The 13,789-nt window shown below is 43.3% G+C and overlaps 1 protein-coding gene across 6 annotated transcripts in view; it reads left to right on the top strand.

Annotated features, from left to right (window-relative positions):
* ERCC6 (ERCC excision repair 6, chromatin remodeling factor) overlaps window positions 1-13,789 on the top strand; it is a 200,914-nt gene that overhangs the window by 143,748 nt on the left and 43,377 nt on the right. For all 6 annotated transcript variants that reach the window (XM_033941635.1, XM_033941630.1, XM_033941634.1 and 3 more), the window contains 2 exons: window positions 9,838-10,056; window positions 13,127-13,237. In XM_033941635.1, coding sequence (XP_033797526.1) covers window positions 9,838-10,056; window positions 13,127-13,237 — 330 coding nt within the window. The remainder of the gene's footprint in view (window positions 1-9,837; window positions 10,057-13,126; window positions 13,238-13,789) is intronic.

The following is a 13,789-nucleotide window of genomic DNA, read 5'->3' on the forward strand; positions in this document are numbered from 1 at the left end:
AATGATCTACCAACAATAAAATTTTAAAAAAACACAATGCACACTGTACGCATAGAAAATGTTAATCATCATTCCTATTCCAGGGTTTTCAAAGAGGTCAAAGCAGATGACTCTATGCACTGTCACCTCAGTAACAACCATACAAAAGTAGACAAATACCCACCCCCTCCCTTTTTACTAAACCACGTTAGCAGTTTTTAGTGCAGGGAGCTGCGCTGAATGCCCAGCGCTGCTCTCGACACTCCTAGGCTCCCTGCGCTAAAAACCTCTATTGTGGTTTAGTAAAAGGGGACCATAGTGTAAAATATAGACAGCAGATATAAATTCAGACACATTTTGATCACAAAATTTAAAATAAAATCATTTTCCCTACCTTGTCTGGTGATTTCATGAGTCTCTGGTTGCACTTTCTTCTTCTGACTGTGCATACAATCTTTCTTCCCTTCTTTTAGCCTGTATGCTTCTTCCCCTCCAGACCTCATTTCTTCCCCCCAACTTTTCCTTCCTCTTCCCTGCCCTTTCTTTCTCTCTGCCTCCCTTTCATTTTTTTCTGTTTCTCTTCTTTCCTTCTGTCTCCCTGCCTGCCCTTTTTCTTTCTTTCTCCCTGCCCTCCCCCAAGCCACTGCCACTGCCATTGCCATCGGGGACCAGGACCCAAACGCCACCAATAACAGGCCCCAAGCTCTCCCTGCTTCGGCCAACCAGCATTCCTCTCCCTGACGTCAATTCTGCCATCGGGAAGAGGAAGGCTGATCAGCCCAAGATCGCGATCGACCTATTAGGGGAAATGCTGCCGGGTCCTGCCTTCGCGGAAACAGAAAGTAAGCAGGACCCGGCAGGAAGAAGAACAAATGCTTGTCTCCCGCATTAGCCCGTAGCGAACGCTTGCTTCAGGGCTCTCAACATGTGCGCGCCGGCTTCCCTTCTCCCCTCCCCCCCCCCGGACATAACTTCCGGTTTCGGAGGGAAGAGAAGAGAAGCCGGCACGCACATGTTGAGAGCCCTGAAGCAAGCGTTCGCTACGGGCTAATGCGGGAGACAAGCATTTGTTCTTCTTCCTGCCGGGTCCTGCCTACTTTCTGTTTCCGCGAAGGCAGGACCCGGTTTTTTGTTCAGCAGCGGCAGATGACAGCTGGGCGGATCGCCCAGCTAAAAGGCCCTAGGGAGAAAGAAAACTGGAGAGGAAGGCTGATCGGCCCGTAGATCAGGACGGCAACACGAGTCTATCACAGAGCCCGGGATAGGCTCCGCGATCGACTCGCGTTGCCTTCCTGAGCTACTGGTCGATCGCGATCGACGCGTTGGGCACCCCTGGTCTAGAGGGAACCAGCCATGGTCTATTGCAGTTGCTGCAAAAATCAGCTGGATGTCTACAGCTTTCTTTCAGATCCTCTCTAGTCTGAACTCCTCTTGATCCCTTTTCCTGATTAGGCCCTGAGTTTTGCCTGGGAGTTTCTTTTTTTATTATTATTGTTCAAAGACTAGTAAGCCAATAAGAGAAACAGCTCCCTACTGCTTATTGGCCATTTTTAGCCTCTTAGGCTCTAACAGCTTTGCCAGTACTGGCAAAAATCCTCCCCGACCCAGATTAATAGTCCTTTTTTTTACAATTCCTTCCAAAACACAGGATGGGAACTTAGATTCGATCCTACATTTTATCACCTTACTCTGCTCTCTAGTTAGGAACAGGGATTTTCCTCATGTTGAAAGATAAAAGAAATTATCCCAGGATAAGCAGGAAGCATATTCTCACACATGGGTAACGTCACCGACGGAGCCCTGGTACGGACACTTTAAAAGTGCATCGCGACTTTAAGACTTGAGAAAGTTTGCAATAGCCCGCACCACACATGCACGAGTGCCTTCCTGTCCAACGTAGGCACGCAGTCCCTCCTCGATCACATGGCTTCCACAGTCCATGTTAGAGAATTACACGGTGGCTGTTACCTGTGGCTAGCCGCAGGTAACCTGCCGAAATGGAGAGAAAAGGATTGGTTGCCGCGGGTGAAGGGGCACATATATTCTTTGTAAGTTTTTCTATTCCTGCTTGTGTAAAAGGAACTGCTGAAACAGTTTACATTTTGCCAAGAAACCACAAGGTCTTTTCTTTTTGTGTTCTGAGCTCCGTGTCCCCATTTTGTTCTGTAGTTGACTTGTTTTGATAAGAAACATTTGTTAAAAAAGAAACATTGCTAGACCTTAGACAAGACAGTATTATATGCTATAATGGAAACTTCCCACTATTCCCCCCCCTTATGTTTGCTACCTCTTTCTAGTTGCTTTTATGTATCCTGTTACCAAATATGGTCTTTCCTACAGTCATATGCTGAAAAAACTCACCCATGTGAAATGCTATAAATATGTAGAAACATAGAAACATAGAAAGATGACGGCAGAAAAGGGCCAAGGCCCATCAAGTCTGCCCACTCTATAGACCCTCCCCTTAATATTATACAATGTTTTACCCTGACCCACTTAGGGATCCCACATGGGAGTCCCACTGTATGCAGTACTCTGAATAAACGGGACATTTCTTGGGCCATACAACTGCATGTGTGTTCTTTTCTTTCTAATGAGATCCCCCCCCCCCCCCCGATGCATCAGTACCAGAGATGACAGAGTATGTGTGTGAGGCAGTATTGGGATCTGAACCTTTTCAGCGGGTACAGAGAGAAGGCCATTCACCACTCCGTGGAGCAGTGAATGGCCTTATCTCCGCAGTGAAGGGAAGGAATGCACGCGGTTACTGATCGTGCTCCTCCCTCCATACTGATAGCCGCCGCACAAGCTTCTCCCTTCCTCCCTCCTGATCGCCACCACCGCCTGAGCATCTCTCTCCCTGCTCCTTACCGTCGTGGCAGGCAATTTCTCTAAAAGTGCTTCCTACCAGCAGCCGGAGCGTTGAAATCGCGTGTGGCTGCCATAAAGGTCATCTCTGACACAATCAGAAGTTGCATCAGAGACGACCTTTACGGCAGCCACATGTGATTTCAACACTCCGGCTGCTGGTAGGAAGCACATTTAGAGAAATTGCCTACCGCGAAGGTAAGGAGCAGGAAGGGAGGAAAGGTGGGGTGGAAAGAATAGATGCTGAAAGGAACTGGGGAAGGTGGGGTAGGGAGGAACAGACACTGAAGGAAGGTGGGGTGGGAAGGAACAGACACTGAAGGAAGGTGGGGTGGGAAGGAACAGACGTTGAAGGGAACTGGGGAAGGTGGGGTGGGAAGGAACAGACGCTGAAGGGAACTGGGAAAGGTGGGGTGGGGAGAAACAGACGCTGAAGGGAACTGGGGAAGGTGGGGTGTGGAGGAACAGAAGCTGATGGAAGGCAGACATTTGATGGAAGGAAAAGAATGAGGAGATGAGGAAAGCAAAAACCAGACCACAAAGGTAGAAAAAAAAATTAATATATATTTTGTTTTGTTTTGTTTTTTTGCTTTAGGATAAAGTAGTATATTAGTTGTGTTGATAAAATAAACAAAGCCCTGCCAGCTGAACTTCTCTTTCTAATTCAGTAGCCAGAACTTTGATTTATAAGGAAGGAATAAGCTAAATACAGTGAAACCTTGGTTTACGAGCATAATTTGTTCCAGAAGCATGCTCGTAAACCAAAATACTCGTATATCAAAGCGAGTTTCTCCATAGGAAATAATGGAAACTCGCTTTGATACGTTCCCCCCCCCCCGAGGCCAGTGGTGCTGCTCTCCCTCCTCCACTCGCAAAGACCCCCCTCCGTGCGAACTGCCCTCCCCCCCCCCCGCCCTTACAACTTAAACTTACCCCCCCCCCCCGGGTCTGGCACCGGCATGCAGCCCACAGGATGTGCCAGTGCCACTAGAAGATCTTCCTGCTTCTGCCGGCCTTGAGTATGCATCTGCGCATGCTCAAGGACTTCTAATTCTCCCTCTCGCCGGCAGAAGCAGGAAGATCTTCTAGCAGCACAGGCACGTCCTGTGGGCTGCGTGCCAGTGCCAGACCGGGGGGGGGGGGGGAAGTTTAAGTTGTAAGGGCGGGGGTGCCGGTTTGCGCCAAGGGGGGGTGCCGGTTCGAACGGGGGGGGCCTTTGCGAGCGGGGGGTGAGCGATGCCGGTTATCGGGGGGGTGCTTGCAAATCGAGTCAACACTCATTTTGCGAGGCACGTTTTGCGAGAATGTTTTGCTCGTCTTGCAAAACACTTGCAAACCAGGTTACTCGCAAACCGAGGTTTGACTTTATTGCAGTACTGAGGCTTGTATGGATGCTACAGGGGCGGGGACAGTGGTGACGGGGCGGGGACAGGGTCGATAGTCGCGGGGACAGAGCAGCATAAGACACATTTGCATACCTGTCTCTCCTCCATTATATGCAAATCTCTCTCAGGCAAATTCATTAGGGATATCTTGAAAACCCAACTGGCTGGGGGCCCCCTAGGACAGGATTGAGAACCACTGCTCTAGTCCATGTTACCGCACTTGCCAGACTGTATCTCCGCACTCCTCAATGGGTCCTCGCTTCTCAGTGGTTTCAAGCGACAGATCGTCTCTCACACCATATTTCAGTAACCTCGTCTCTTCAACAGTCGCTTCACTGGCGGATGACCTCCTCCAATCTGTCCAGAGATCTCCTTTTCCACTTGCCTCCTCAAGGTGATAACAACGGATGCAACCCCTTATGCCTGGGGGGGCGCACCTGATTGGCATTCAAACTCAGGGTCATTGGTCCACCAGGGAGCGCAAATTTCACATCAATTTACTCGAGCTCAGAGCGATGTATTGTGCACTCAAAGCTTTCCAACATCTCTTGAGCCCTCAAGTCTTCCTCCTTTGCATGGACAATCAAGTAGCAATGTACTACATAAACAAGCAAGGAGGCACAGGATCTCTCTCTCTGTCAGGAGGCTCAAAAAATCTGGCTTTAGGCGACTGCCCGCACCATTTTCTTGAAGGCAGTCTACATTCAAGGAGAGAAGAATTCCTTGGCAGACAACCTCAACAGAATTCTTCAGCCTCACAAATGGACACTCAGCTGTGCAGCTCTCCATCCCATCTCTGCACAATAGGGCATTCCACAAGTTGCCCCAGTTTTGCTACAGACTCTACTCTCCTCACTATCTGGATGCGTTTCTTCTAGATTTGACGCAAATATTTATGCATTTCCTCCCACTCCTCTCCTGTTGAAGACTCTTTTCAAACTCAAACAAGAGTCGGCCACCATAATCCTAGTTGCTCCTCAGTGGCCCAGGCAACATTGGTTCTGCCTTCTACTTCAGCTCAGCACCTCTACCAATTTTTCCTACTCTGCTTACTTAGAATCACGGATCTCTTCTACATCCCAATCTGCAATCATTACCCTGAATCCATCTGCATTGCATCTATCTCAGCCTGTCCGCAATATTATTGACGCCTCCAGGAAACCAGCCACTCAACAATGTTATCAGCAAAAGTGGGCTCTGTTTTCTTCCTAGTTTCTTCATCATCATGATCCAACTTCCATGTCAGTTGAGCTAGTGTTGGATTATTTGCTTCATCTGTCTGACTGGCCTCAAATCTACATCGATTAGAATCCATCTCAGTGCTATTCCATCTTTTCACCTTCCAGTCGAGGGTAAACCGCTCATCCTTTGGTCTCAAGATTTATGAAAGGACTTTTCAATGTGAAACCACTTCTCAAACCCCCTCTGGTTGTCTGGGATCTTAATTTGATCCTTTCCAGGTTAATGAAGCCTCCATTTGAACCAATGGCCATAGCTCATCTCGGGTTTCTTACCTGGAAAGTTGTTTTTCTCATATCACTCACTTCTGCCAAGAGAGTCAGTGAGCTGCAAGTGTTAGTGGCGGATCCACCCTTCACAGTTTTTCACCATGACAAAGTGGTTCTCCGCACGCATCCAAAGTTTCTGCCGAAAGTTGTAACAGAGTTTCATCTCAATCAGTCGATTGTTCTTCCTGTTTTTTCCTTAAGCCTCATTCTCATGCAAGAGAATCGGCCCTTCACACTCTGGACTGTAAACATGCTTTGGCCTATTACATCAACCAAACAAAGCCTAATAGAACATCTTCCCAACTCTTCGTCGCATTTGATCCTAACAAGTTGGGGCATCCTATTTCCAAGAGAACTATTACCAACTGGTTGGCTGCCTATATATCATCCTGTTATGCTCAGACTGGACTGCAACTGGAGAGTTGTGTCACAGCCCACAAAGTCCGAGCTATGGCAGCTTCTGTAGCTTTCCTTAGATATACTCCTATTGAGGAAATCTGTAAAGCTGCCACCTGGTCCTCGGTTCATACCTTCACCTCTTATTACTGCCTGGAAACTTTTTCCAGACGGGATGGGCACTTCAGCCAGTCAATTTTATAACATTTGTTTTCTTAAGGGCCTACTCTCCCACCATCCCATTCTGGTTAGCTTGGACGTCACCCATGTGTGAGAATATGCTGCCTGCTTGTCCTGGGATAAAGTATAGTTACTTACTGTAACAGGTGTTATCCAGGGACAACAGGCAGATATTCTCACAACCCACCCACCTCCCCTGGTTGGCTTCTTAGCTGGTTTATCTGAACTAAGGAACTGCACACCTACGTCGGGCGGGGAGACACTCGTGCATGTGCGGTGCGGGCTATCTCGATCTTTCTCAAGTCTTAAAGTCACGATGCACTTTTAAAGTGTCTGTACCGGGGCTCCGTCAATGACGTCACCCATGTGTGAGAATATCTGCCTGCTTTCCCTTGATAACATACCATGCTTTCCCTGGATAACATACCTGGATAACTACCATAAAACTACTAGGAATGACTATAGACCGATGCTGCACCATGCAACCGCAAATAAAACAATACAGAAATCCTTCGCAGTGATGAGAAACCTAAGACAAGTCAGGAAATTCTTCGAAAAAACACAATTCCAGCTTATAGTACAATCCCTAATCCTAAGTCTACTAGATTACCGCAACATCCTCTACCTCCCCTGCCCTACTACAATGACTAAACAACTACAAACAATCCAAAATACAGCTCTGAGACTCATCTACTCATTGAGAAAACACGACCATATTACAGAAGCATACATCAACTCATATTGGCTACCAATCCAAGAAAGAATACTATTTAAATTCTACTGTATGTTATTTAAAGCCTTAAACGGAGACAGCCCAACCTACCTGAACAACCGCCTCATCCAAACCACCTCAATCAGACATAGAAAAACACATACCCTATTCACACACCCCTCGATCAAAGAAGTAAAACAGAAAAAACTATACGATGGCCTCCTGGCCACTCAAGCAGCTAAACTAGATAACCAAATCTCCAATCTACTGATAACAACACCAGACTACAAGATGTACAGAAAAGAAATAAAAACTATACTCTTCAAGAAATTCCTGAAACAGCCATAACTTCAGAAAAGAAATAAAAACTACATTCATCAAGAAATTCCTGAAACAGCCTTAACTTGAAACTTACCGTCCTTCCCCCCTTCCTCTTCCCACCACACAGAAACTACATAACCTACTCTTTACCTCTCCAGAAAAGACAAATGTTCTTCCATTGTAACCCTCTGTTTTTTATTTCTTTTGTAATCCACCTTGAACCGCAAGGTAATGGCGGAATAGAAATCTCTGATGTAATGTAATAACACCTGTTATGGAAAGTTACTGGTCTTTTTGGGATGTACTACACTGACAATTAATGCATTTTGTTGTCTTAACTCATCTTAGTACCATATACAGTATACTTGAATATAAACTGATCCAAATTTAAACCAAGGTAACCAAAGTAACTAAAAAAAAGGGATGGGGAGGTTGACTCAAATATAAACCGAAGTTAGAAACTTGGGTTATCACTGTAAGCCATTCTATAAAGACTAGACATTTTTGCCATAAGTTTTAATACATTATTTAACTTTACAATGTCTCCTTTTAACCTCTTTGCTTCCCTGACATAAACCTTAAAACAGAGAAAAGTTTTTGTATATAATACCACACAAAAGACTAAGACATAAAAATGAATAAAAGTCACAAATCATAAAGATAAAATCAAGCAATATGGCACTTAATGTGTAGCATAGCTGAAACATAAATTAAAAATATTACAATATATAGTAAATATAAGAATAGCTACAATACTATTACATAAATACTAAAATGACATGCATTAACAAAGACAATAATTCTGCATGGTCCAGTACTTTAACTCTGGATCTCAACCCTCTGAACCCTTTTTCCCCTCTATAATGTTCACTAATAATGTAAATCAAAATACCCTCTCTTTGAAGATTACATCCCGCCCCCAACCAGTACTTTTGTTCCCGACCCTGCCTGACTGGCACTACCACCTGCCTACCCGCTAACATGCACTTGTTTTCACACCTGCCCAACCAGCACTTCAGTCCTACTACCTCCTTACCACTAACCAGCACTTCTTTTCCTGTCCCCACCCGCCTGACACTTCAGTGCTACCTCCCTACCCGCTAACTTGCATTTGTTTTCACCCTTGCCCGATGGGCAGTTCAGTGCTACCACCTCCCCACCTGATGACCGGCACATCTGTTCCTCCCCCTGGCCAACCAGCATTGTTCTTACAGGCATAGTTCTTTTCCTGTCTGAAGCTGAGGCCAATGCTGTGTGTTGGGTCAGAGCGGGCCTTGCACATCTGTGCATGCTCAAGGCCTCTGTTGGCTATTTTCCAAGATTCTAAGAGAGGGCAGGAACTAGCAAGCCTTGATCATTCACACGGTCCTGCTCTGGCCCAACACACAGCATTGGCCTCAGCTTCAGACAGGAAAGAATTGTGCCTATTCCTGGTCGGCTGGGGTGAATGAGAGATGTGGAGAGGAGGAAGCAGTGAAGTGCCCATTGGGCAGGGGTGGGTAGGGAGGTAGTAAGACTGAAGTGCTGGTTAGGTAGGCTCGGGAACAGAAGTGCTGGTTAGCAGTGGGGATGGAAAGGGTGAAGATTGGATGTAATTTTTGGAGAGAGGGAGGGAGAGAGCAAGAAAGATCAAGTCTCAAATATAAATCAAGACACCCCCCATTTTTGCACCATTTTTTTTGCCTAAAAATCTCTGTTTATATTTGAGTATATACGGTAAATAAGGGCCCAAACATTGTGACACTAGTTTTGAGAGCTGCATTTGAATGACAAACAAACTGTGTGTCTTTGTGATAAAATCATTGAAATACCGTGGAATTTCTGGTTATACCAAAGCAGTTATTCTCAGTAGATAAAAATGCAGTGAAGCACAATGACAATTAGATCTTATCAGTGTCTAGTCTTCACCAACATTTTAGATGATGATATTTCAGTATTTCACAACAGTACTTTTCAACAGTCCTTAGGGCACACCCAGCCAATCAGGTTTTCAGTATATCCGCAGTGACCATGTATGAGATAGATTTGCATGCACCGCTTTGTATCTAGATTTATCTATCTTATGCATATTCATTGTAAATATTCTGAAATCCCAACTGGCTGGGTGTGCCCAAAGGATTGGATTGAGGACCATTGCTTTAGAGCAAAATACATAGAGGTACATCAGAGCTACTCAATTGTAACCTTTAAGGTTCACAGGCATGCCGTGTTTTTAGGATATCCACAATGAATATGCATATGAGAGATTTGCATTCACTGCCTCCTGAAACCTGGTTTGTCCGTGCATCTTGAGGACTAGAATTGAGTAGCACTGACATACATGAACATCTGCCTCAACGAGCTTACAATTTAAGTAACTGTGATTGAATACAAAATTTAAGGCCTTGTTTTATCATATCAAACACTTGCTGCTGTCTTTCTCACTTTTTTGCATACCATTGTTGGTTAAAGTTAGTGAATATAGAAAAGTCTCTGTTCTTTTATTTAGGTTTTCCCTGGACTCATTGCTTTGAGAAAAATCTGCAACCACCCTGATCTCTTCTCAGGTGGACCCAAGATTCTGAAAGGTGTGCCTGATGAGGAGTTGATGGAAACAGACCAGTTTGGATACTGGAGACGTTCTGGAAAGATGATCGTGGTAGAGTCACTGCTGAAGATCTGGCACAGGCAGGGGCACAGAGTGCTGCTGTTTACGCAGTCAAGGCAGGTAAGAGCACAGCTAACATATCTGAATTAAAGAATGACACGGGGAAAAAATATGTCCCTGTCACTGCTCCGTCACCAGACCACCATCCCCTTCACCACCCCGTCCCCGTCTCCGCAGCATCTACCCTTTCCTCTTGCCACCTCATTGCCCTTCCACACCCTTCGCGCGGTCTGTGCATCTCCCTCCCCCTTACCTTCTTAAAACGTGCCGCAAAGGTAAGGGGGAGGGAGGGAGATTCGTAGGAAGGAGAGAGGGGGCTGCGTGCGATCGGTGACTGCGCGCATTCCCTCCCTTAACTGAAGGGACAAGGCCATTCACCATTCCATGGGACGGTGGGTGGCCTTGTCCCCGCACCTGCAGTGAGCACCTTTTCCCCCTCCACCGTTTTGGCTAGCCGCGGGTAACATCCACTATGTCATTCTCTAATCTGAATGGCTCTTCATCTTGTGGATTAGGCATCTATACTTACACACATTATGGGTATAATTAAGCCTGGCTGAACAAGTGCACAGTCCAGGTGTATATTTTACCTATGGACCTTACACTGATTTGAAAGTTCCATCTTACTTTTGCTTTGAAAAACTTCAGTGAACAGATCAGAAAGGTGGCCCTGATGCTTTGGGTCCTTCAGCTCCCACTGCTTTTAACTTCTTACTTTAGAATCCTCTGATACAATTTCCTCTAGGCTATCCTTCTAATTACTTTTCTGCATGAAGGCGATAAAGCTTACTTTAAGAAGAAGTGATTTTTTTTTTTAATGTTTTTTTGGACAGCAGATTCAGAGGTTTCTTTATATGGCTAGAGCAGAGGTGGGCAACTCCAGTCCTCGAGGGCCATAATCCAATCGGGTTTTCACGATTTCCCCAATGAATATGCATTGAAAGCAGTGCATACGAATAGATATTCATTGGGGAAATCCTGAAAACCCGATTGGATTCCGGCCCTCGAGGACCGGAGTTGCCAATGTCTGGGCTAGAGCCGTTCAATTGACTAGGAAAACTTTCCTATTTTTTAGGACTACAGTTTAGCACTGGCTGCAACTTTTTTCTTGAGATTCATTTATAAGTGTTTAGTCATTTTTTAGGGGAATCAATATGTGTTTGTCAATTGTGTAGTTGGGGGGGGGGGTCTATTGGTTCAATAAAATATAGGTCTGTACCCTACTCCTCTGCCCTCCAACCCAGCCAGCTGATTAACCGTTCCCCTTAACTGTCTCCATAACATCCTGTTTATCTGTTGTGCCTGTTTAGATTGTAAGCTCTTTTGAGCAGGGACTGTTTTCTTACTCTTTGTGACTCTGTACAGCGCTGCGTGTGTCTGGTAGCACTATAGAAATAATTAATAGTAGTAGTATTGTACTTTGTTGGTATTTATCCCAATTGGTTCCCCTAGATGTGGACTGGATTTTGATAATTCTTTTCATTTTGTTTATATTGCTGTTAATATTTTTTTATATTGTTATCCTATATTGTGGATGCAATCATTTTGAAATTTGATTTTTTAAAAAAAGGAATAGTGAACGTGCACTTGTATCTACATTCAGATAGTATTTAAAGTTACTTTCTGAGGTAAACATTCTTAGAATTGTCTGGGACAGGAGGCAGGAGGGATCCCTTCTGTCCCGGCCACCACTGGCTGAAACTTTATTAGTATTTTTTTCCTTGTGTTTGGTTGGGCTTTTGTCTTTGGGAAGAGGAATTTGCTACAGGAGTTCTTGCACGCCAGTGATTAACCGTCCTGGACAACTATGAAAATAAGTGCCTTGCTGCATTTGGTCAATGTTTGAGAAATTTTGAAATATAAATGAAGAATAATATAAGTATATAATATAAGTATATAATAATATTAATATAATATAATATAATATAAGAATGTTTATAAAGATCTGGGGGCCAATGGAAAAATATTGTAATGAGTAGACATCACTATTTATGGGAGATTATATTTTACGCATTGGGGGGGTGGGGGTGGTATATTTTCCATTGAGAGTTTGTTTTTATTTCTTTAGGTAGGGCGGAAGGGAGGGGATTAATATTTGTATTTTAGATGATTTGGAAAGATGTTGTATTGAAATTATAATGATTATATTTCTGTACACTTACTGTATGTTTGAAAATGATTCATGAATCTTAATTTCAGGGTGGGGGGTGGGGATATATACTTTTGTTCTTGATGATATGATTTAAGATTTTCAAGTGTTTCATTGAAATTTAATGGATATATTATTGTACACTTGTTTATGATTTAAAATGAATAAATAATTTAAAAAAAAAGAAATATAAATGAAGAGACTTTGCTATGCTCTACTACTGAACTTGTATGTACTGAAACATAGAGCAAATTGGTTATCTGAGGTCTCTTTTTTTTCCCACTATTTTTGGGATATTTAATCTTTTGAACAATATTTATTGATACAAGTGGTCTTTTGATCATGGTTGTCTTTTTCTACTATATTGTGTTGATATTGCTATTGTAATAGTAGAGGTTCATTACATATTGTTGAACATAGTAGAGACAGTATTGAAACTGCTCAAGTAGTATGTAGGTCTTGTAAATTCATTTTCAGGAAGAAACACCCTTTGGAGTTTTCCTTTGAAAATTCAAGCTCACAAAGATCACAAGGTACAAAACTATCCACAAAGCATCTGCTTTATCACAAATTTGAAAATGAAATCCATATGCATGCTTTCCATCCCTGTCCTTTTTACCTGCCAAGAAGAGTATTTTTACCCTTGGGAATTTGCTCAGGTTATTCTTTATTTAAACTTGCCTTCTGTATATATAGAGATTTAGCTAACAAAAATTGTCAAGGCACATAATAACAGTAAATATGCAACTTTCTTAGAAGAAATCTGAAATTCAGAAATTTGTTCCCCAACACCTAAACAAATTGGATGCTTTCTGGTCTAGGTCGTAACTGCTCAATGCAGTGGCTTCCTTAACATGCTTAAAATCTGTCTGGAATAGGTGCTGACATTTTTGCTTAAATATTTAGAATGTACGTGTACCAATGGGTAGGACACTGTTATAAAATTGCCCTCAAATCACTTGAATTCCTTTTTCATCACAGATGTTGCAGATCCTTGAAGTATTTGTTAGAGAACGAAATTACACCTACCTCAAAATGGACGGTACCACAACAATAGCATCAAGACAACCCTTGATAACAAGATACAATGAGGTGAGAAGTGACATTATTTCTTGAGGGAAAGGGGAAAGGAACTGGGACTCGTATGCCGCCTTTTTGTAGTTTTACAACAGTCAAAGCGGTTTATATACAGTGAGCTCACAGTCTAATGTAACTGCGTCAGCTTATAAATTTACAGATTTCCTTTTACTGAAATGGCAAATAATATATTACTCAGAAACATGTAATAAACTTGGGACGTTCTCCACCCTTTCCTGCCAGACTTGACAAATTTATACTTTAGACATGCTAGGGAAAGAATGTGCTTGAAATCATAGTTTGTCTCCAAATGGGGTTTTGTGCTCCCTTTTTAACACTGTAGCTTCCATCCTTTTTTTTTTTAATCTTTATTGATTTTTTTAAACTTTAAAAGTGCAATACAAATGTTATATCAGAGAATCTGCACAAAACACACTGTCAATTTACAATTATTACATTGAAAAAATATTTTCTCCCCTTCTTGTCTTAAATACTAATCCAAAATACAATAAAATATGAATTCAATATATATATATATATATATATAACTAGTTGTTTAGCCCGTTA

Source organism: Geotrypetes seraphini, chromosome 4, assembly GCF_902459505.1.
Source record: "Geotrypetes seraphini chromosome 4, aGeoSer1.1, whole genome shotgun sequence".
Taxonomy (NCBI): Eukaryota; Metazoa; Chordata; class Amphibia; order Gymnophiona; family Dermophiidae; genus Geotrypetes; species Geotrypetes seraphini.